A 25,585-nucleotide genomic window follows, 5' to 3' on the forward strand; every position below is an offset into this window, starting at 1 on the left:
TTATGGCAGCGTACAAATATTTGCATTGTTCGCCTCACCTGCAGACGCCCACGTCACTGTTCCTGTGACGTCTGTCTGTTGGAAAGCGAGCGTTGACTGCTTTTCTGAATCGGATGATGGCTATGTGACTGGGTGCACAGCGAGAAAATACCCCCATACAAGAAAGTTGATCATATTATATGATATGTAATAAATAGTAGGAATTTCTGATTCAAATGATGGTTATGTGTCTTGCTGCACAGCATGAAAAATACATGCAAATATTAGAAAGCTGATTATATATATGATGATATAATATGTAATAAATGGTATAGTTGCCTTTGGATACTCTTCAAAAATCTATCAAATAGGTATTGTTAAAGTATTGGCTTGGAAGTAACTAAAAAGTATATCTTTTGGTGTACATCCTGTGACTCCTGTTGCTGTGTCCTGTCGGCAATGGCGATATCTGGTCTAGAAGGATGCCACGTCGTAAAGTTTCATGTGCCAAGCAAGTCACAGCACATGCAAGCTTAATGACAGTGTCACGAAAAAATAAAGCGAAATACAATGAAATGAAATAAAATAAAGGAAGGCAAACACGTCGGACGAGAGCCAGTGGCAAAGTAAATGTAAAGCAGTGCCAAGTGCGAGAAAAACAAACTGTTAGTGGCGAATCGGAAATGGCATTCCCGCAGGAGCGAAATGAAATTATCTGACTGGCTGTTGGCATTGTTCGGCGGCCTTTATAAATGCATTATGCCGCGCGAGGGGGAGGAACTGCACCTGGCAGTGGGTTACTGGGTGGTCACTGGTTGGCTACACACACGCTAGCTGAAGTTCGGATGGAGTTGCTGAGCGGTAACACGTGCGAGCTGCCAAAAAATGCAACCAAGCATGCAGCGCGTGGGCGACGTCCTGTGAACTGACGTATAATGCCAACTGCTGCTGTCAGGACCTCGTGCACGAGTCGCATTGAGTTTTTATGTGGCCGTGTGGGGCATTGGAAGGTGTTAACCTGGAAATTCCGTTAAATGAAATGCATTATTCAGCACCGATATGCGGAGTATAAAAGCACGAGGTATTTTTCGAATTTATGCTCGCAGTTCAACATTTCTATAATTCGGAATTAACAGAATATCATCCATTTCAATGCTGTTGTTGGATATTTGTGAATAGCTCGACCACACTACATGAAAATAGAATGAAATATACTACAAAAATAAAAAACAAATTTTTGTTTCGAATAAATTCGCATTTATGCATGTCCAGCAAAGTTTGGCTAACAAGACGACAGTCCATTGAACATTTATTGCTGCTTGAGGGTCTCTGTTCCAAATGAAATTGCACGCATTTATTCATTTGGTTTTGAATTATTCATCCGGAGTTTTAATGAAATTCTGCCTCCGTTTTTAAGACGGGCCTGCAATTCAATTTCCATTAGCTCGACGAAAAACTTTTTAATTATTTTCCAATGCTTAATGGGGGGACTGGGTACTCGGCTTCAGAATTCTATTTGCTCGAAATGCTGCAAGTTTTCCTCTTTGTGCGACATTTTTGTTTTGCATCTGCTCTGGCAAAAAGTTTGTTAATATTTTTGGTTTTTTGTTTTTTTCTTCAGTTCGCATTTGCTTTGCCCAGTACGCACGCATGCTCGCAACTTCAATGAAAAAGTTTTAATTCTGCACTTGTAATGGGGAAAGGGGGAACAAACAGTCTAAAAAGGCCTGGCATCCATTCAATGTGTTTTAAATGTCAGCATAAACGCACATGAAGCGCACTTAACCTGAATTGTGCGCGCATTTTCCACGGCCCGAGGGAAAATCCGGGAAAACAGGGAAATAAAAGCAGGCAAATAATTGTAGCATTTGTTCGAGCTTAACCCATTTATGTCAGCAGTTTTCTCCTGATACGTTACAGTTGAAAAGTTTGCGATGGTTAACTTTTTTTTATCAAAAGCCAGACACTGAGCTTGATGGAAAAGTAACTCGAAGTGCAGGGCAATAACCCGATGGCCATTATTACCTCTTGGAATATCCTGGCCAGGAATTTAATTCCAATGGCACACAAAGCACGTAATGCCAGAACATACATAAATCATCAGCGCGTCTCCGCACAAGAATATATTTCCGCTATAAAATGGACGTTTCCGCATTTTCGGCAAGCTGAAAGAGCCACGTCTTGGTCTTGGTCCTGCTTTTTGGCCAGCAAGAAAACAGGAAGTCAGGTTGGCTTTTTCGGTTTTGCTTTTGCCCAGCTGCAGTTGCAATTGCAGGTGGGCAACCTGCTCCACCAGGTGCTTCAACTTCAATGGCTGCCTGGCAGAGATGCCTTTTTAATAGTTTTCCAGCTGACACTTGGCCATGCTTTTGTTTCAGTTTGGCAATTAATTTTTCCTGCTTCTTCCGCAACCAGTTCATAAATTTTCCATTATGTGAGTGCGCGCCGGAAAATACATTTATGCGTTTTTAAATGCCTGGCAGCTTATAATTCTCGCAGCTCGGCAGCTCTCAACTCTTCGCTGGCCTTTGAGGAAGCTGGCGCATATAAATTTGCAACTGTCGGGCGATAAGGAGCCGGAGTGCAAGGATGCGGGTGGTATGGCCGGTCCAGCTGCAGACAGGACTCGCCTGACCATGATTCGGCTTTCGACTCATTCATCAGCGTGGAGCGCCTTTGACTTTTGAAACAAAAGTTTGACAAACTTTACTTTCTACTTGAGCGGAAGAACACGCAGACAGCAGTTTAAACTGACGTTGTCGCAGTACTGCATGAAAGTTCGAGCTACTTAAATATTTTAAACATTTTAAAGATAAATCTGCGAACAGTGGCTCACTGTCAGATGCGATTGGGATTTGTGTCAGTTTGGGTATTCCCAAAGAGAAATACAGAGTGGCGGCAAATGAAAGAGTCAGTTTCATGGAACTGAAAGTATTCAGGTAAATATAAAACAAAACTTTCATTGTCTCATTTCTTTTGTGCTCCAGCACAGACAGATAGAACTCATAACAAGTTGATAATTTATGTCATTATTCATGGCCCATATCTAAACAGGCAACGCAAAAAAAGACATTTTACTTTCTTTGTCGTTTCACCCCACTGTCTCGCTTTCACTTTTCCATTTCCCCAGGGCAAACTTGAGTACATTTGTCTTGGACTTAAACCATTTGTTAAGCAAATTTCGCGTAAAGTTGCAACATGACAGGCGTCGCATTAATCATGGCCCATCAAATTGCATTAATCGTGGCTTCAAGTGTCGCTGCTAATTATCCTGGCCAAGGATAGCGTCATCCAAGTCGCAGCAGCGACATGGCTGCTAGATTCCCCTTCCTCCGGATTCCTTCGCTCGAGCGCACCTCATGGAGCTGTAATTGAAACTGTTTGTGCGCACATTGCGTATACGCAGCGTGCAACATGCCACTGGAGTCGGGCTGTAAAAATAAAAATCAAATTTCCACGCCGCTCTGAACTTTGTTCGCATGCAATTTTTAGTTAAAACTTCGTCTCATGTCGCTGCTAAAAATTAAAATCCAACTGCTGGGCGACAACAACTTGTGTAACTATAGCTCCGCCGTGGTTGTTGCCTCTCGGTCCTTTGCTAACAACTTTGCTGCTTGCACTTTGTCGTAAAAATAAAGTTTTACACACGCGTACGCGAGTTGCTTTTTCTATTGTATTACTTACTTGATGCCATTGTGCCACGTCCCACATCGCCACATCCCCGCATACATGCCACATTACTGCACCGCCTTTAGTGTCTTCATTTTTAGTGCGCCATGAGAAAAACTTGTCAGTTTGCCGATCCACTCGAATTGTTTTTGTTAAGTCAACAAACGGCGGGACATTTGTGCGGACAACAAGGGACTTAACCCGTAGGTATGCCAACATAATAACCAAAGGGAGCGGAATGCCAATGCATTGTTATTTTTACGACTAGACCGATTCGGATACTGAACTGTGGATAAAAGGTGCGATGATGTCAGCGGATTGCTATATCTCCATAAAAAACGGGAGCATAACAACTAAGAATATTCTTTGTAACAAAATATCATTCCAATCCATGCATTTTTGTGTACTTTAGGCTTGCCTAACTTTACTACTGGCCAATATCCTTGCTAATTTAGGTAATTTCCCATTAATTAGCTGGTTGAGTCCGCGACGAGGCTGCTAATTCAATTTCATTGCAGACAAACACTCGGACACGCCCACTTCCTTTGCCCAGCAGCGAAACTTCCGGTTGGCCTTGCAATTTATGCTCCCCCTTAAAGTTAAAGGCAAGTTTACCTCCTCATGGGCGATTAACCCGCTTAGGAAACTGAGCCGCGGCACTTGGCTGCATATTTCATTAGCATGCAAGAGGCGCCTCCAATCCGGAGTAACAACAATACGGTTGCTATAAATTCAGGTGCGTGCATGAGGCACGCAAATTGTTGGCGGAGTTTCAAGTTTCCCGGCATTCCAGATAGCTGAGGTAAAAGACTCCGGCTGACTGGCCCCGCTGCAATTTAGCAATTTATAACCGCGGATTCGCTGCAACTCCAGTTGCCGGCTACAATTAATGCTCTTTTAATTAAACTTAAGTGCGCGTTCGCAATTGCAAAATTGCACCTAAGTATTTTAACTTCGGAGGAGCGGTTTGGTTCGAAGGGGCGATGAGCTAGCTCCTCTTGGTGCTGGCATTTAAATAGTTTACTCAAGTTGGGCTTACTGCAAGAATGTGGACTTAAATCCACTGATGGCGGCTTCAAGTGGCTTTTATTTTAATGAAATTTGGATAGTTTCGTGAAATGGAGCCGGTGGCACAGTGTGAGTGAGTAAGTGAATAAATATCATTCAGCAATGGCTGAACTGCTTTCCGGTTTATGAATAAAGTTGAAACCCTTTTACACATTTTAGCATGCACTTTGTTGCACTGTGCGGAGGTGGCTCCATTAATTTATGCTGTAAACTATTAGAATCTCAGCCAAAACAGGATGCTCCGGTAACTCCCACACAGACACACGTGCTGTATATAGTCTAAGCTTTTAACGGTGTGTGTTTTCTGTGTTATGAGCAGCTAAAGCCAACATAAAGAGTGTAACAAATTGAATTTTTCATCGCAACACTAAGCCCGCTGCTGCACACACACACACACACATCGGAGTCATGGCTAACCACACACTTAACAAGTTTTTGTGCAGCGGTGAAAAAGTGAAAACTAAAAACTGAAAAGTGGAAGCCGGGCGGTAGCAGCATATTGAAAAATGCGACAATATTTTCCACCGGTGAAATGAGGTGAGCTCAGCAGGAGGTTTTTAGTTAGGCGGATAAGCCGGGCTCCGCCAGAGATGAGCAGGTGGAAATATAGTTGCAGCAGGTGCGAAAAGATTGCGTTCGCCATGAGCCTTTAATTTGCGACCCGAAAAGCAGCGGGATGTGCAACATTTTGCTATTTACCCATATATTTTGTACATAGGAAATGTGAAATCCTTGGCGGCGGGACAAAGGAAAGCACAAGAGAATACCATTGATGGTTTGGGGGTTCATTTGCATAGAAGCTTTCCAGGCACTTAAGCCGTGGAGCTAATTACCTGGCCATAATGAGTGCATTTGTTGCCAGGTGAGTGGCGTGCCAAAGAAGCCATTAAAAATGATTTACCGACGCGCGGAGTGCTCTCAAACGAAAATAAACTTTGCGATTTTTGTATAAATTTAATCTCCGTGGAGTGCGGCGATTTAATTACAGTTTAATTTCATGTTTTCCAACGCATGGATAATGATTGACAAAAGCCGTTAATATCGATTAAGCCGACTTGTTTGTAATGGAAACTCATTGTTCATCGGTCGCTTAACTGCATGAAAAGTAGGCCGATATCGTGTGCAAATTTAAAGCTTAAACCGATGTATTTGTGTTGAAACCACAATGACTTTTGGCGCAAGCGAAAAGCAATAATATTTACTTATTAATTTTAAAGTTTATTTCAGCAGGCAGAATGTTAAAGGTTTTGTTGAGTGTATAAAATCGAAAAGAGGTGTATTAATTCTGATTAAATTTAAGAACATTTGTATTCCAATCAACTAGAATATTTGTACTACTTCGAAAGTTCCACCTTGCAAGTGCAGTGACTACTCAGCAGTTATTTATCAAGTATCCAACGACGATTGCCATTCAAGTTTGCCCGATTCGTTTGCCATTAGAATTTTTGCATTGAATTTGCCCTTCTCTGTAATGCAGAGTAAATGCACCGAACTCACTTTCCTCTGATTTACTGCGTGAATGGCATGACTTTGCAAATAAACTGCTACCAATTCGTCTTGATCACGGTCTCTGATTTGAAAATGCAAATGTGCAGCACTCTCTCAATCATTCCGGGTTGCAAAAATGGCAAGGTTGCAGTGGCATTAAAGGCGAGATGCTTGTCGCTCATTTCAAATCGAGCAAACAAATGCACACAAATTCACATCTCATCACCGAGCGGCACGACCTCTTTCGTGTTTTCCATTTTTCTGTTTCCCTTTTTCCCCAATTTTTTGTTTTTTTTTTTTGGGGCAAGATGGGAGGATACAACGCACAGATGGACCCGGGATTCGGAATGGGGGGGCATATGTCTTGTTGGTTGCAGTGGGCGAGGGACTTAAGTAATTCATTACTTTAGTCATGCATTGTCATGCATGTTTGCCACGCTTTCCTTTCCGTGCCTTTGCCATCCTTTCCGCTTCGTCCTGGCTGGCGTTGCATTTTTATAGAATATATCCTGGCGGGCAGGTCGCTCCGCTTGGGTGCTGCATGTCAAGCTCAGTGCTGGCTGCTGTTGCAATTTGTATGCAAAATTGTTTTACAAATTGAGCAAGAAAGATGGCGTAAGCAGAAGGCACACACACACACACAAACACAATCACGTATCACCTGACAAAGGAAAAGGATGTCATACCCATGCAAACAAGACAGCCATAGACAGTTGCATTTCACTTTTCCGTGCTGCCTTTCCATACATTTTTGAACGGCTGCCTTCAGCTTCAGGTGAATGCCATTAAATGGGAAAGTTGCGGACTCGCCAGACTGTTGTCACCGTATTTACATAATTAATTGAGTTTATTTTTAATTTATGCCAAACAAAAGCGAACTGATTACGCCGCCCACGCCGCCATAATGACCCGCGTATTTATGAGAAGATTAATTACAATTTAACGCTGGCCTCGGGCCGCAAAATGAGTGCTTTGATGCATTGTTTTCGTTGCGCAATCTGGGCGGATCACAAGTGTCCTTCCCGCCTCTTGACCCTGGGCTATTTTTAAAAGTTCTTCTCCTTGCGAGGCCAACTTTTGTAAGCCTCATCCTGATCCACTTCAAACTGTAGCAGGTGTTGGCATTTAAGGCAAATACGAGGCAACTCAAATCCCTGCAACGCCAGACGCAAAAAGTTTGACGAAGGTAAGCGCTCGAAAGTATGCTACACAGCGTTTTATTGTTACTTTTAAATCGCTGGCAGATATTACGTATACGCCGTGAGAGCAGCACTTAAATATAAGCTGGCATGTAAAATACGCACCGATTTAATTTAGTTAAAAGTGACTCAAGTAGTGTTTAAAACTACAATTTACTTGTTCACCAATTTGGTTTATTGTTCGGTCAAGTGGCCGCATCATCTTCTTAAAGTTGGCTTGTAATGCAAGCTGCATAATAACTAGATGCACTGCCCATTAAAATTTGCCTTCAAAGTTCATATCAAAATTGCACAAAGCTTCGGATTGCGGTCAGACTTTTGAGGTCAACAATTCATATTATAATTAAAATATAAATACTACAGACTCGGGCCGTGGCAAGTACATATTTGCGTTGCTCTTGGGCGGCAATTTAGGTATTCAAATATTGGCAGCAGTTTTGTCTTCGGGGCCGAGCAACTTTTATCAGCAGTGTCGCAGCAATTTGTGTGAGCCACTTTTCGAATTCCAATTGTTCGATGTTGGAGTGGAGTCCCGCATGTACTCCATTCGCCATTCCTCACCCCACCTTTCTCCATTTGTTTGTTGGCCAAAGTCCACTCGGCAAGCGAAGCGGCGGGAATCTGGTCTATTGAGCGAACTTTTCCCAAAAGTGGAATTGCATTTGCTTTGCTTGAAAAACTATTATAACTTTGGCCAGTGCCTGCGCCATGCAAGAGTTTCAGTTCATCCAACTATGAAAGTACTTTATGTGAGCTAACAAAAATATTTCTTTTATTGAGTTTCACCAAGATGCTTGTGCCTGTTCCCGTTCTTGTGCCTCAGCTGAGGAGTTTTAGGCTGAGTGGATCGAGTGCGGCCCCAAAACTTTTGTTCTCAAAGCGCTGTTGCAGAAGGCCAAGTCCCCAGTTGCCACCAAGTGCCATTGTTCGCCAAGTCGAAGACAAGTTGATATCCGGTATCAACGAGCCTCGTTCGTTGGTTATTTGATATATGCAATCTGGAGCCACAAGGAAATCGTTTTATTTACTTAGATTAAGCTGTAGTGATACAGAATAAACTGCACTTTATCATTTTGGAGAGTGCAAAGGGGATTATCTTGTGTTGCTGTGGCTCAACTAATCAATTTATATTGAAGAACTTTTCCCAAACTTGCACTTAGTACCGCACATTTGCCAACTTGCATTGTGCAACAAACTGACTTATCGTGCCACATTCGAAAGCAATTATGTCGATTGGTTTTATGGCCAGTGCTAGGCATGTTGTAAACTATTAAATTTGATTTATTAACTACACAAATTAACCGCAAGTGTTGGGCCGTAAATTGTGGAATATATTTTTGCGTATGCAAATTGCCAGATGATGCGACATAAATTGTGCAACATTTGCATTTAAAATGTCATTGTGAAATTATAACTTTAAAGCCCTCGCCCACATTAGCCGGTCAAATAAACCTGTTTCCGCCGCACAAAAAGCCATCATAGTTTTTAGTACTTTCGGCGTTTGCAACAAACACACACACACACACACATTCACGCACACAAACAAGCCGCAGACTGTGGCATATGGTTTGTGTTTTTGTTGCTTTACAACATGTACATTTCTTGTTGCTCTGGTGATGTAATATTCGCCGGCGTTTTTGTTGTTTGCTGGTTATTGTTTGTGGCGCTAGTTTTGTGGTCGCCCTTTGTTTTGGTTCAGACAATGCGATGGCAAAAACCATTGCAAAAAAATGTTGCTTACGCAATGGCACATGCCTCGTTCTCGGATTTACCCCCATCCCCAATTGTTGCAGCGCTTGTAGTTCGGCAACAAAAACAGGAAAACAGGAGGACGGAAAAAAAAGAAAACACATTCGCATGCAACGTCAGCAGCAGCCAAGTTTTAATTACGTAAAATATTTTTGCGTAGCCCTGCTTCGCCGTTTCCCTCTAATCAACTTAAAAGCCGGCTTCGCTGCAGTTGCAGCATCAGGCGAAAATTGCTATTCGGCAACACGGTCCGAAAATGTTGCAGCAATGCAAAGTGCGCTCCACGAGTCGCCTGTTGCAAGTCCGCGGGTCCTGAAAGCATCCCAAGGGCCCACCAAACTTCCCCTGCAGAGAGCTTAGGAGAGTCAGACATCAGTGCATTCTCATCCCTGCCCGAAATTGCCAAGCTGCTGCAGCTGAGTCTGATAATCACAGCGTAGCTACTTTCATTCGAAAGAGTTTCCTCACTCTGAAAGGGCATGCTACAATTGTTTGTGGTCTTTGTAATCAGTCCCTATACGAAGTACCTACCTCTGGTGATAACTTTCAATGGAATTTTGAGTTAGAAGCATGTGCATTTACAGAAAAGTTTTAATTCCCTAAGTGAGTTAGAACATTGCATTCCAGTGTTATTCATTTTTCGAATTTTTTTCCATATATATGTATATCCTTTACTTTAAAGTTAATACTATGCACATTCAACTCGGCATTTCCCCTCTGCTCAGCGTATTGAGCAGCGTGTGCGTGCCGCCAAATTGTTTCTCCTCTGGGTTTGTTGTTATGTAATTACTTGCTGAGTGGCGTACGCAAAATGTTTGAGCTGGCAGTTGCCAAAGCGACGGGAACTGAAACAGCAACTAGCACAACTAGCAAAACTAGCAAAACCAGCACAACCGACACAAGTGCAACTCCGACTGCAGGACAGCACCCATACACGCGCACACACGGCGCTCTAAGTGCTTTTTGACATGCAACTACTACACTGACTGCGTGTGTGTGTGTGTGTGCATTTATGAATGCTTGTATAGGTAGGTGCGAACATTTATTAACATGCATGTGGCGGTGGCAAGAGTAAAAGCAATTTAGTTTACTGCAAATGCTGGCCGGCGGGCCTTTGTTCTGTTCTGCTGCCTTCAGCATTTTGGTTGATTCATGGCTAAACGTTTGGCAGCAAACAGTGCGTATGATTGATATCGTAGCCAGCACAGCACGAAAATTGAATTCACAACTTGCTGGCGGACAACCTGGTCCATTAGGAGGCCGGCCAACAAACTAGATACAACCAATAGATACCAGTGCGGGCATAAATCACAAGTCACCGGGCTGATATTTTGGCCAACAATTGTTAATCAACTTGCAACATGACAGCCGCAAATTATGCGAGAGACTCGAGCCCAAGTCGCCCAGTCAGGGAAGTCAAAATCCGGTCAGCGGTGGAGTGTCTGGAGTTTCTGGTCTTTGTGGAGCCTCGAAAGTGTTTGCTAATGTCTGCGTGAATGGAATTTATTATGCCAGGCGGACATCGATCAGTGCAACCCTTTGTCCGATCGAAAGAGGCCAGTCGAAACGGTCGCAATCGATTTCAATTGCCACAAATTGCGACATTCTGCACACAAAAGTCAATGCAATTATGTGCAAATTGCATTTTACTAGATTCGATTCAATTCGTGGCATTGATTGGATTATGCAAATATTTGATGTAAATTGCATAAGCAGACGGCTAATTGAAATTGCTGAAACGGCAAGGAGAAAAGTTCCCCCGACAAAACTTTTTGCGCCAGGTGCTGGGCAATTTTTTTCCGACCTTAAATTATTTAGTTCAATAATTTCAGTTTCCTTCAAAGAATTTGTGTTGCGAAAACTTTTTGCCTCGCCTGGGAAAATGTGAATCTCACACTTGGGGGAATTTTCCAGTGTAAAATTCATGGCATCGACACCACATATTTTCCCTGCTTTTCGTATTGAGGTTGGTTTACTTGCACTAGTTTTAATTAACAGTTGCTATGCATTTGAACAGCTTTGCAGGTGCTCAAAGCTCTCAAATGTGACCAATTACAGTGTCAACATTTGGAATTCTGTTTCACAACTTCAGTGTAAATAAATAAATATTTGAGGAGAGTAATAAAAGCCGTAATTATTACGTTCATTACTCTGCACTCACTAGGGAATCAATTATAAGATGTTTTAGATGGCATAGAAGTTTTTGTGGCTCTGGATTTTACTTGAAAACATATCTCAGTTAGTGTTCTATTCTTACTAATCCTGTTAGGACCTTAATTCAACAAATCCTAATTGAATACAGTTTTAATGATGCCCCAATTTGGCGGGGCCATGCAAATTCCAATATGCGGCAACTTTCCATTCACTTGTGCATTCAGGGATGACCGTATTTTCGCGTTTTCATTTTCAATTAGCAATCGTTTTTGATGGCGCATTATGCGTAGTCGTATAGTTATGCATTCCAGCCAAATTCAATTTGAAACGCAATTACAATGGCAATTGGGGCCGCATTCATAATCAATGGGCGGCTGTTTTTAGAAACCGAAATGAAAGGACGATGATGTCGGTTTTGTGTTCAGGAATCTCATTGCTAAGCAGAAATAATCAACGCGCTGACATTCTAAATAAATCATGGGGGACACTCGATTCGTGTGATATGACTGTGACATTTGTTTTGGTAAACAATGTGTGTGCGGCGCACCGCGTGCGCTAATTGAAGTGTCAGGCCGGCCAACGTGGCGTATGCGTGATGCTTAGTGCGGTATGAATAATGTCGGTTAGCGAAATGCCATTGACATTTGGCGGAACATTAAATGTTTGCAACTTGTTTGACATGAGCAATTCAAATTCAAGAGGCACATAAACCAGTTCTGGCCGCTTTAAGTCACCGTTTTTGGCTCAAAGTTGGTCCTTCTGTGAGCTGGCCTAAATGGAGCATACACACATGCGTTGCCGGAAAATTGCTCCAGTGATGCCTGCAATTGTCACGACAACTTGCCGTCTCTAATTGCAGTTTTCTGGCAGTTACCATTCTGCATAGCGTCAACTTGACACAATTCGAAAACTCGATGCCGTTTTGCCATTGTGCATGTTTGAGCTAATTCTTCTGACAGCATAAGTTAGCAAGTGACATCATCAAAAGGAGAGCAGTGGAAAATAAACTCTGCCTATATGCAGGAAAAAAGGTACACCAGACATTTGGAAAACGATGCACAAGTTCTGGGCATAAAATGCCCATTAAAATTCGAAGAGATTGGATGCATTGCCAGTAACTCAGAGTGCCAGTAATAAATATCTTCTGACAGATAGCTTACATTTTCCTGTGGCTCATCTACACTTACATATGTAGGTGAATCAATTAAAATTCTATCGCTTTATATAGATGGACACTTCCCTTTTGCGTTCATGGTCATATAATTGATTGCTTTCTGTAGCAGCCATACATTGCCAGAAGCAAAATGTGTGCACTCCCGAAAACTTAGACTATACTTTGCTGTTGGCCACTAATTGGTCACTTGCCGTGTCCTGTGATTTATGTGGACCCTCCTGCTCGGCAATTTGTCCAGTTTATTTGACGCAAATACTCATAGCTGGAAGGACAAAGAAAACACCATTTTGCTTTGTGTCGAAAATACATTTTTGAAAACTTTTCATACACTGCTCCCAGAGTGTCGGGCGTTGAGAGCTGTCAAGAGCAGGGCCAAAAAGACACCGACATCGATAGCCCGGTGCTAGGAACTCGGCAGGAGAAAGGACTCGGGGAAGAGGACTTCAACCGGCAGACCAATGCGTAACACTTGGGCCAAACAAACTTGTTTACACATTTTTGGTTGCTCAATTTCTAGTGTCAACAGGCGAGCCACCAGCTAGCTGTCAGTCCTTGTCGTCCTTGGGCGTTGTCCTGTGGGTGGCTGTCCTTGTGGTCGCCTTGTTGCTGCCCTGGTTCTGCCGCTTAAGTTCAAGAATGCGCTAAAAGTAATTCACGACCAGTAGTGCTCGACTTGGCCACACAAAAAAATGGAAGGACATTTCCTTGACCGTGTGCCAGATACAGGCACTGCGATTCAGGACTCCGTTTCTGCTGGCTGTATGCAAATGAGTCGCTGGCACGACTCGCCGCGACTTTATGGCCCGATGCAGATGCAGTTTTTTATGATCACGACAGCCAGCACGGTTGCAGTGCTAAATTACAGTCGCGCATTAAGGCTAATCCATGGCAATGATGACGTTTAGTGGCCTCGGCGACAGTTGTGCGAACTTTTATGTGCCATAAAAATGCCACGTAACAGTGGTCCGAGTTTGGATGATTATGAGGGCAAAAGGTCACGTATTTTTCAGGAAATACAGCTTTTATATTTTTTAAAAGTATTTGTGTTGCCTAGGATTTTGTCTCAAATTAATAGATATATTTTATATATATACTCCTTTTAATTTACTAATTTACTTTCCTTGCTTTTACTTGACAGAATAACCATCAACACGTTTATAGTTCTCCTGAAAGTAATAACACTCAACAACTATGAAATATTAAATGGCCACAATGTTTAAAGTGCAATAAATTTCCGGCGTGTGGCATTAAAATCGTTGCCACACCACTGTTCCTGCCACTTTTTGCTGCTTGGCTGCCTGGCACTCTTGTGCTAATTTCGATTTAATTTTATTTGAGTTTAAATTTTTTATATCCCCAACTTGGCTTGGTGTCGTGCTGTCGTCGCTTGGCCAACATCCTGGCGACCTCCTTCCAGCCCACATATGCCATGCATTTAAATGAACATTTTCCTGTGTGCGTGAGTTTTTGCCATTTCATTCAATTACCGACTCAAGCTGCAGACCTGGTATGTCTATGTCGAAGTCTATGGCTATGACTATGACTATGGAAATGTCCATGAGTGTTCTAGCTGAGAAGGCTTTTATGGCTGACTGGAGCCTGTCACATTTGCTTATGCCTTGGCTTAGGTCAAATTATGTTTGACTATAAACGGCATGCGAAATTTTCGGACAAAGCCCCGGGCACATCAATTTTAATCAAAGTCCCGGCAACGTGCTCGGCATGGAAAAATAGGATGTTCTGGGTAAAAAGGAAAAAAGGGCGCCTGGACAGGATATCAAGAGGCCTCATCATATCGTCGCATCTTGGCGTGAAACTTTTCAGCCCTTGTTGGACAACACTTTTGAGAAGTCAAAGAGTCGCAGTAAATCAAAGCTAAGCCCCACCAGCGTTGATGACCATTCAACGTCACTTAGAAAATGAAGGAAGGAAAAGGAGCGGATTCCAAGGCAAGGTCTTCAAATGCATCCGATGGCGAACTTTGAACTTGCACTGCCAGCAGCAGCAGCTTAACCCCTTAATGCCGTTATCAGCCTTCGCATTTCACTTGGCCGGCTCGACTCGAACTTTGTTGGGTTATTTAGCCTGGCTTTCTGGCCTCTTGGCCTGACCCTCCTCCGGCAATTGCACAATTTTTTTCTACTCTACTTTCTCGTAGCCACAGGGAGTTGGCTTAAACCTGGACACTTGACCCGCTCAAATACGTATTCTACGAGCAGGCACAACAAGATTTAGAGGGAAAGACCTGGGGAGAAATCAGTGCCGCTAAGCCAGAAGATTGGGCTCAGAAACACCTTAGTTTCTAGGTTTCTTAAAATACAACGTTGCAAATTTATTAGGGAAAAATTACAAAAAGATACACGTGAAAGCAAAAGGAAGTAGCAAAAATAATTAAAGCACTTGTACTTCTTCCGTTTTTAAATAAGTATAAGTCATACAAATGAGTACATTTTGATTTCAGCTTACTGTATTTAGAATATTCTTCTGAGAAAAGAACCCACCGCTTACCGCTGTTCATTAGGAACTGTGAGTTGCCTAATTCCCTGCTGACTTCTGCGAATTTGTCATCATGCATCAGTCGTCCTGTCAGTTCGTCCGTCCACCAGAAACCATCCATCCACCAACAACAAACTGCAAGCGAGGCTAAGCCCCCTGTGCTTTGTGAACTGGCTGTTCGCTCTATTACCTTACTACGACTTCCCGGCCCTGGACAGCTCCTCCTGCTCCTCATCCACCGCCGCCTGGAACAATGTGTCCCGCCTAATCCTTTTTATGCCCCACTATTATTGCCAGCTGAACAGCAACATAGTTATGGTTCTGGTTGACGAACCAGTTCCGACCCTTGGTAAGCTGCTTACGGTTGTCCCCACTCGACATGTCGACCCAGCCCACCCCATTATTCCAGACCTAGACCCAAGGACTTTGTCTCCATTTCAGCAATTGAGATTCCTGTTGCTGGCAGCAACTTTAATATTTATTAGCTGTTGCCCGACTTCAAAGTCAAAGGCCCAGCATTGACATTTTAATCGGCTGATATCATATTTAATTCATCTCGTGAGTCAGGCTTTTATTTCAGTTTGGCTATTAGGTAAATGCTCTGGCAAACATAATCATACTAATCACCTTCTTACAATCATAGAAATACAGCCAACAGCAGTTGGACTTACTTTAAATTATTGAGTCTGAGCGTTTTTGGGTAATTTTAAACCTAACATTCGACTTAAGAGCCAAATATGAAATTCAAATATCTTTCTGTACGTAAATATGCAGAAATAGTGAGCAAAGGCATTCTTTGACATCGGTTCTAATCAGTTCTCTGGAAAAGTGCATAGCAAAGCTTTTAATAAAACGATGAGGCATGCTTTACAAAAAAAAAGGAAATGTGGCGAAGCCATTTAAGGCATCCAAACTGTTTGTTTATATATAACGGACAACCGCAAAAACCATCGAATTTGGCAAAATGTCAGAATGCGGTTTTTGCCACCAAACTTTACGTATTTGCGGAGCCGAGGCAAAAGTTCAAAGGGCTGCGGTGAATGGATAAGTTGGTAGCACCCCTACCCCTCTCATCTGATCCGAGCATCGCAAAAAAAGGAAAACATTGACAAGCACGCAGAGGAAGGATCCTGAATGGCTGTGGCTGAAAAGTTGCCCCTGCAAACATGTGCTGCAATGAGTTATATGTAGTTTTCTTAGTAGCCACCGAAAATCAATATCCCAACTGCAACAGACTCTTCTCGTAATTTTCCAAAAGTCCAAAAGTCCAATACCAATTGCATTTCCTGGGTGTGCTAGTGTATCTGTGTGTGTGGGTGCTAATCGTTGCATATCAGTTACGCGCTGCACGTTCAGCTAGTGCCCCTTGCCGCCATCTTTTTTCAGCGCAGGTTGCATCTGCTTATTGCCACATAAATCAACCAATATGCCAGACAGAGCTGCAGGCCAAAAAATGCTCCCCATTGGCCTTCTACGTGTGGCTGTGCGAGTGTGTCATGCCTTTAGGGCGGAGAATTCGCATCCGCATCCGCATCCCCATCTCCATCCACATCCGCATGGCTGGCTGGCAGACAGGCACGTGTTCCATCTTAAACGTAATATGAGTGGCATCCGCTTTGTCCTTGGCAGCTGCCTAGGACTCCTTCGCCATGACTTATGAAAATGACTTCAAGCATAAATCGAGCAAAATTGCGTCTATGACTTAATAATTTTCACGTGAAAAACATTTTAAAGTTCAATTTGCCAATGTCATCCAACAGAAGGATGCGGCAATAAAAAGGCAATATTTCGCAACTTCAATTTTATATTGGCTTTTGTGTAGCCACGTGTGCTGAGATACTAAATAGCCAAAGTGCTATGAAAACCGGAAGGATGTGTGTATCTAATCAATGGGGTTTCTAAATATTTATATTTTTAGAGTATTATCTTTATGTATTGTTTATTATCACTTAAAATACATAGAGACGATATAGAAGTATTCTTCAGCCACTTTGATAATTATTTGATATAATGCTTCTTATTCATTTCTTTTGCTTTTTTCCCATTTTGACTGCGGTTGGCAAATAACGAAACGCTTAGACAAAGTACTCCCCAAACACACACACTCACTCACACACGCAACTGAGAAACACCAATACCAATGCAGATACTCGCTCACAGTTACAGAATGTAACTCTCGTGAGGATATATTCGCATATAGATCAACTCGGCGTCGTCGACACGGAAGTTGCCGTTGTATTTCCGGTTGTCTCGCTGACATTGCCGCCATTGCTGCGTCGTCGCCTGTTTGTCGCCTGTCAGACACACACACACTCACACACACGCAGAAGCACTCAAATACACACACTATGATCCAGAAGCACAAACAGTGCAAATGAGATGCCAAAATAGTTGCGTTTATGGTTAGCATTTGGAGGTAAATGAGTTCTGCTTATCCACTTGATGTTTCAGTTTCGGTGGCTGTTTTCATTTTAGCAACAGCTCGTTTTGCATTTTCGGTTTTAGCCGGGGCTTAATTGTGTGCTTTTGTGTGACATTGCCAGGACATTCGCTGGGATCCAAGTGCCATTCGCTGGTGATTAAATTTTCAGTTTTACGGCAACATTTTTGGGGGCGCACTCACTAATTGAAATTGCTTTTGCAAAGGCACTTTCGCTCGCCTACAAAGATGTCATCATATTTTCCCACACTCAGCCCTGCGGCGTCAAATTAACTCGTTACAATTTTTGGGTCGAGGGGTCCTGTGCCCACCCACGGCAAATGCAGTTTGCAGCGCGGTAAATTGGAAATGCGCTTTTTCCACCCCCCACCCCCTTCTTCCAAACTCAATTGCTGCATAAATAGTTTAGCCGGGCTGATGCAGCTGTGCCCCATAAAGCGTACGACCCGTGGGCCGCCGGTCGTAGCTTATTAATTACCGCAACGATGTCGATAGCCCCCTCCGGCAACCAATGGAGCATCAATCCGGGTATCCGTCAATGCTCCAGTATCTCCCCGGGTATCTCCAACACACACACACACATAGAGAGTCATGCTGCATGTGCATTAGATTTTAATTGCACGTAATTTAACATGACTGGCTGCCGATGCCATCGACAAGCGCTGCGCCAGCGGATTTGTTACAAAGGAAATGTGAAATGTGATTGACGTCGAGCACTTGGCTCGGTGCAATGTGCCACGAAATGAAAGGATGCCCCTGCAGCCACCAAGCAACATATAGCATCCAACATCCAACATCCGCCATTCGCCATCAGCCATCCGCCATCCGCCACCGCATCCGCAACAAATGAATCGAGCAATGCAATAAAAGCCATCAATAACCGGGCTCCAGATGTCAATTGATGAGAAGAACTACAACCGACAGCCAAGGATGCACTTGTCTCTGGCGGTAATCGTACGGACTGAAAGGAGTTGGCCAAGTGAAAGTGCTTCCATGGAGCAAATTACCACAAAAACCCAGAATAACTAAGCGCACATGAGGCATAAATAAAATATGGCCAGGCAAATGGCTTACGTAAGCCATCCGAGTGTAAGTGTTACAAAGCAAATGGGATAATGGACTGACTGCCTGGCAGAGATAAAAGTAATCTACATAGAATGTTGAGCATTGAAATCAAATACTTGGATTTCTCGGATGAGCAGCATATATGTAAAATCGTATGGATAATTGTTCTGACAAACTCTACATACATATTGGCTAAACAAAAAGGATAATGGCAAGGAAAACAAAATGTGTAGGTATCACTATATCAATGAGATGAATAATTTGGTTAAGGTTGCATAATTATCTACAAAATCTGTGCGCCAAACAAAGAGTAACAAATACAAACAAATGATAGCATAAGTTCAAAATAAACTACTTTACTGCTCCCGAACTCACAATAAATTCAACTCTTCAAGGAGCTCTCGAATTTAAAACTCCCTATTTCCTGTATCAATTTAAGGCTCTTACTAACTATAAAAAAAGTATGGATCATAAAAAGAGCTCAGGCAACATGGGCGTTGCAAGAACATAAAGCCATGAATGGCCAGAGCAATTTGACAGCTGTTGATGGATTCGAGGACTGCAAACGGAACTATAACTATAACTATCCGTGTCACTGCCGCTTTCGCCGGCTGCAACTTTAATGCCTGAAAAGGAGCCGTGGCATGGGAAATCAATACGGATCCGGGTTGGTCCCCTGGTGGGGCATAACACCCGATAACGGGCCGCTGGATTTATCCCCAGCCGGGCTGCCAAAGGAATGGCTGCACTAAAAATTGGCAGTGACAAGCAGCCGGGCAACGAGGTGGATCCCGGTTCTGGGGCATCCCCGAGTGCTGGATGTGGCAGCAGTGGTGAGCAGTGGTGGTGGTGGTGGTGGTGGTGGTGGTGGTGTTGCCGACAACAACAGGGGCAACAAAAAGTGGCGCCACCAAAGTGCGACGCCATTTGTCTGGGAAAATAGGAAGCAGCGATGCTCACCAAGAAAAAATGCGGAAAAATATCGCTCTGTGGACGTGACCTAGAAAACTCGAGTTTGGGCCAACTTAAATGAGGGAAAGACGGTTAACTTGGCCATGTGCGTGTTCTTCGACATTAAATTGATTTATTGGGTTTCAATTTTTGCGCAGCATAATTAGGTTTTGTTTGGGCAAATTGATTGAGTGTCCAGTTGATTGCCAGCTCGTTTATTAAAGCCAACCGACAGCGGCCACATAATGTTGTTAAATTCAATTAGTTTTCATCCAAGCCAATTTGTGTGGGAATCAGCTGGCAGGCGTACATATCTTTGATTTAAGTCGAAAAAAAGGATTTTTAATTAATTCCGACAAAAGCCATTTCACACCGGGTAATCGTTGCATCAGTCATTAAGCTATTCACAAACGGGCTTTTATTCGCATTAAGTGATATCATTAAAACATTGCCAGCAGAGTTATTGCACTTTCAATAATTTTCACAAATAAATCGAATTATCATTGGTAGTAAATTAAAAGCAGCAGTCGATTCTCTTACGAGAAGGTTTAAAAGCATTTTTGCATCCATTTCGATATGAATGGGATTAAAGTTACGTTTTGTGTGCACTTTTTTTGTAAGTAAAAATAAGATAATCGGATTTTCAGCACATTAACTACTAAGTATTTGTATATTTAAGCACAGCTGCGTGAATTTGAGGCCAGCACAATATTAACTCATCAATCATATTAAGGACACGTATTTAAACAAAAATACTTAAAAGAGCTTTGCTTCAGATTATGCCCCACTAAATGTCCGACCCTTATCATTCATGGAATTGTTCATACTTCAGAACATTTCATGAGTTCCACGCCTCAGGACTCTTATCCATTACGCAAGGACCTATTTATATTCAGAAGCCTCCTGTTGGAAGCGCTGCCCACACTCGAGTTGGCTTTAAATATGTTTTAGTTGTAGCAATATGACTTCATGGCGAAATTATCGATTTGCCAATGGTTGCCAAAAATTGCCCCGGCAAATGGCCAATGCCAAGAGGTTGATGTGGCTGCTGCTTTCGTTGCCATTGAGGGTCGACTGGCGCCGTCTGGTCGCGGAGTGGAGCGAACAAAGTGTAACCTTAACACACGCGGCTGAAAAGTCGAAGGACTCTCCCACCACCCCCTTGCACCAACCCCCTTTTAACGCCCTCTTTTTCCGCCAGCAGACAAAGCAGACAGACAATGCCGTTCATTACAGGAGGCGAAGCGTAGGAAAAACAAACAAGTTTTTCCAGCTTTGGCGACGCCGTTGCTGATAAAGCATAAAACTGTCGTCAAGGCTTTGCCAGAATTTTCTTTTTTCCACTCTTTTCAAATTGAACTGGATTCTGGGGGCAGGGGGAGAGGGAACAGAGGAATTGGAACTGGAAGGACTCTTGTGTGCTGGGCGTCATAATAAGGCTAACACAATGGGCGGGATTAAGTGGGTCCAAAGTGCAATGTGCTCTTTGTCCTTTGTAGCTGCATTTGGAGCCCATCTGCCCGAGGCTTGTTGCATGTTTGTTGCGCTTTTGTGTGGGCACGGGCAACAACGGCTGCTGGCATAGTGCTCTAGCATACATGTGGATGTCCTTGTTGGAGCCAGATCTAGTGGCCTCCACTTCCGATACAAACACATATATATGTAAGTACTAATGCGCTACGGCCTGATTCCCAACCCGATTCGCATTGCAATTGCAAAGTAAATGCTTTAATGCGCTTATCCTTTTAGCGTCGGTTGGGCATTCGTTCAGACTACCTAACCGAATGGTTTCCTACCGGCTGCAGGACCTCCTTTCCTGCTCTGCACTCCTTTTCACACCCATTTCTTTTTTGCCTGCCCGCCTGGGCAAACATTGTCGCCATCGCAGTCGTTGGGTGTGGAAATAATTTGAATGCTCTGTGACTTGCTTACAGCGGAAGTGAGAGGGGAATTACGTTATAAGTAGCTAACTTCCTTTGCACAGGAGCAACTTTCAAGTTCCGTTTTGTATTTGTTTATCTAGGCATACTTAGAAGTGAAGTTTGCAAATAATAGGTAACTGCTCGTTTAGAAAGTCAGCATTGTAAGGGACACTTCCGGTGAGATAACAGCTTAGGCATTGATATGGTTTCGAATTTAAATATTTCACCGTTTCAGCTCCTATCTTTGGGTTTCTAATATTTAAACATATACGTACAGCTACTCCTTATTGAGTTGATTTTCCTAATTGGCAAACTTTTATAGCGCTTTGGCAACTTTTTTCCATGAATGTGCACCAGAAGAAATGGTGCATGCAACACTAATATTGGCTCCACCTGTATTTTGGCAAGCTGCATTTTTTCCCCGCTGCGAATCGCCGAAATGCAGCCAATTTTCGCCCTCTCACGCGCCAGTGACCGATTTGTTCTGGGATTGGTCCCATGGAGGGCAAACGGCAGACGGAGGCAGTGAACCATGCGGATGTCAAATATTTGCTCAGTTGTTAAATTCCATCAATGGCATGTCACAGCCAGGCACACGTGTCAACGGCAGAGGTATTTTTTCGAGGAAAGACAATCAGAAAAGAGCCAGATTGTAGCCCAGCGAAGGATACGTGTACACACGTTCTGAAACTATGATAATTAACAGGCAATTAAGCCTGCCGAAGAAGTTTTACAAACACAGCTGTTGCACTCATCGAACAAACAATGCCAAGAAGACGGGTTAACTTAAGCGCTCCGACCACAAAATGGCGGCCAGACGACTTCCGCTTTGCGACTTCCATAGAGCACAAGCCACCAGAAAGGGAAAGAAATACAGAGTGAGAGAGAGAGAGAGGGAGCCGCCGTCGAACGCCATTGTTTATTTAAGCCAATATCCGTTATTTAAGTTGAACTTCCTTCCGGCTGACATTCGTTGTTGCCGTTGTCAGCTGTTTGTTTGGCTTTTGTTTGAAATATATTTAGCACTACTGCAAGTGCAAATAGCAAATAACAAATAGCAAATAGAGCCGCCATTTGGACAAAAGTTCAGCAGACACAACAACAACGCCCGACTGCGCCAGTGGACAAAGTTCAGCCAACGGAAGTGTGAACTTTCTGCCATTATATTGAGTTAGCCGCACCCGTGCAGAACCGAAGAGCGAACTCAAGAAGGACATGCGATAAATTGCCGTGCGGAATCCTTGTCAAATTTGCCAGCATTTGGCCGCAAATGAATGCGATTGGTCAGAGCAAAACATTTCATTTGACATTTTCTCTTCAAGGGGCTGATCAAAATTCAATAAAGTAAAATGCTTGAAATTAATACTGTAAATTAAATGCTATTATCAAACTACCCATGTTTATGGTGTCAAGAATTTTCACTGCATTCATTTCTGATTTTACCTCACACACTTCCAGTTTTATATACACTTTCAACACGGTCAGACATATGTTGAAAATTTCTAAATTAATTATTACATCAATATGAACTTTAAGGCTTGTTCCTCGAAATCCAGTGTAAGTCCACCGAAGCGAATAGGAATATCCCTCGAGGATCCTGTGTCCAGCTGCGATGAGTTTCCCAGACCCCTGGGTCCTATGTTAAAATACATAGCCCTGTCTCCGAACTTTGAGATTGCCAGGAGAAAATCTCCTCTAAAAAGGGCCAATGTGCCAAGAGCAAGCCAGGCCAGAAAATCTGGGAACAAAAACAAAATGCACTTAGCCAAGGCACCGATTTACGGCAGAAAGCGTCCTGCGGGAAAAGTCACGAACAGGCGAGATGTGACCACCAGAAAACCCAGAAAACCGAAAGGCACCAAGATCATTGGTGGGGAGAAGCCCGTAGAATCCAACAGTAGACCCTGGTGGAAATTCTTTTTTAGCAAAAAACAGAATGACGAAGAGACCTTACGGGAAGCGCAGCAAGATAACATATCCTGCGATGTTTTGATGACCGACATGGCAACCCAAACCAATGTAATGGGCAGTCCACAATGGGATAATAGTGATTACTTGCACCATTAACTTGATTAACTTGCACCATTTAACAATATATAATAATTTAAGCTTATTTATCATGTTTATTTACTATAAGGCCAGAAACTGTACTAGTCTGGATATATGCTTTCAAGTAGTTCTTGATCCAATTCTTATTTTTAAGCAGTTTTAATGAATGGCCTGGTAAAGTATACTCTGCACTTTCGGTCCCCAATAAATTGCATAATAAACTGGCTGCCCGGCGCGGGCAGTGGGCCATTGAAAAAGGATGCTCCGGGCCAGGTCCATTATGCACCTGCAGATGGCCGAAAACTTTGCCGTGCCATTATCTAGCAAGGGGTAGTGCTGCTCTGTTTCAACATGTTTGGGCTAATTAATGTCAGAAGCCATTGCAGGGATAACTTGGCGAACGGTCTGCCATTTTGTTTTCCACCTATACACGGCCAGGCAATTGAAATTTAAGGCCGGAAGTTTATTGTGGCAACAAAAGAGCGAACTCGGCAGCGGATGCTGCACCTGCCCCCCACCACAATACCCCACCATTCTCATCCTGCAAGCCGGTGATGGCCTTTAAGAAACGCTGACCAGAACTAGAACCACAACTTTTTTGCCGTAAATAAATCCCAACGAGCATAAATGGAATGCAAACTTTTTTTCCGGTAAGCTGACGTTCTAATTGTTGCACGGCAGTCCGGAGTTTGCAGCTCCTGTTGTTTCAGGTTATCTGCCGGCAGCTCTTCGCCGGCACCCTCTTGTTGTTTTAATAATATATACCCTTCTTTACCGAATGAAAAAGAACGCAAGTAATGCACCTTTAAATTGAAAACCTAATGAGAAAACCCCTTGGCAAGTGCTCAAAAATTAAACGGAAAGGGCGGCCGCTACGTGCTACTGCCAACATAATTGCGGTTAAAATCGTTTAAGTGTTTTATAATCCGCCCAACGATTTTTTCCAGCTGCTGTGGCCGCTTTAAACGATGTGCCATCCATCCTTGCCGATGCCAGGATTCCCCACAAAGAGTATACAAAAAAAGGGCAGGAACTGGTAAAGCAAACCGAAATGGCTTTTTAAAGCGTCGTCCTGGACGATCCTTTGGCTCGATGGGTGTGCGAGTGTGGGTGCGTGCGTATTTGCTTTTGCTGGTCAGTTAAGGCTCTTATGAACGCACACACACACGCGCACACACAAAATCGACAATGTGAGCCATTAAAAGCGAGGCAAATTTTTGCACGCCGTTTGCGGATTTTTGGCGCTTTTCTTTGTGGCCACTGCCACACCACAGTGGCATACATTTCGCCAGCGGTGCAGTTGCCGTGCAAGTGGGTTAATTACGTCGGTAAGGATATAAGCTTGACGCAGGACATTTTAAATATCGAAATAACCTAAGGACTCATTGTAATATCTAATAATTACATATGCTTTATCGTGTAAACCCGGGACCGAAATGGTTTTGCTTTAACGCGATCAGTCCAGTGTAGGAAGCATTTATGTGCTCGATGCATTATGCCAAAATAAAGTCAACTATCATGCCTTTTCTTTGGCACAAACTCTTGTATATAAATATTTATGAGAAAGCCGAAAGAAGTTGTATATTCTCTACGAATTTGTTGTGATATCCTTCCACCTGAGTAGCTGCTTTTTGACTTTTGCATTCCCCGAGCCAAGTCGCAGCACCTTAAAGTCAAGTATTAAATTAAATTTATTCACATTCGGAGCACATATGCAAAAGTGGTATTTCGCTCCATTTTCACCCACAAGCTGGGCACCAATTGGGGTCACTATTGTGCGTGTGTTTGAGTGAGTGTGCAAGGAATTCGTCTGCGGATCCACATGCATTTCATAGCGCAAAAACCCCTTTGCCAGGACAACCACTCGGGCCACCACCACTTGCTGGAATTTAGAAAAAGTTCCCTTCCCACTTACCCGGAACTTAAGACACTCAAGGGCTGCCCCATATGGCGCACACCCACACATATGCACCGAGCAACAGATACATCGGCCTTCGTATGCAAATGCCGGAGTGAGCCACTTAGGAGCAGAAGTATACGTGGTATAGTGTAGGTGGTGTAGGTATGCTGCACCTTTGGCTTACTGTACGTACCTGCAGGAGACAAACAGCAAATAAACATGAGTAATAATGTCGGCCTGCTGTGGTTAGTCGCATGAATATGAATGTGTTTTAGTTTTATT

The 25,585-nt window shown here is 43.2% G+C and overlaps 2 protein-coding genes and 1 long non-coding RNA gene across 3 annotated transcripts in view; 2 read left to right on the forward strand and 1 right to left on the reverse strand.

Moving 5' to 3' along the window:
- Positions 1-25,585, reverse strand: part of LOC6730994 (neural cell adhesion molecule 1-A) — a 59,377-nt gene that overhangs the window by 5,436 nt on the left and 28,356 nt on the right. The window lies entirely within an intron of this gene.
- Positions 20,513-22,345, forward strand: LOC123327130. The gene is made up of 3 exons (XR_006541603.1): positions 20,513-21,094; positions 21,182-21,531; positions 21,590-22,345. It is a non-coding gene; the product is annotated as an uncharacterized LOC123327130 (long non-coding RNA).
- LOC27206541 lies at positions 22,778-23,467 on the forward strand. Its single transcript, XM_039291200.2, has one exon. The coding sequence runs from the start codon at positions 22,879-22,881 to the stop codon at positions 23,419-23,421; it is 543 nt and encodes a 180-aa protein (XP_039147134.1). The 5' UTR covers positions 22,778-22,878; the 3' UTR covers positions 23,422-23,467.

The sequence above is a fragment of the Drosophila simulans genome, chromosome 2L, assembly GCF_016746395.2.
Source record: "Drosophila simulans strain w501 chromosome 2L, Prin_Dsim_3.1, whole genome shotgun sequence".
In the NCBI taxonomy this organism is placed as follows: domain Eukaryota; kingdom Metazoa; phylum Arthropoda; class Insecta; order Diptera; family Drosophilidae; genus Drosophila; species Drosophila simulans.

Excerpts from the sequence above, each read along its gene's own strand:
- LOC27206541 (XM_039291200.2), top strand. The coding sequence starts at position 22,879 with ATGAACTTTAAGGCTTGTTCCTCGAAATCCAGTGTAAGTCCACCGAAG.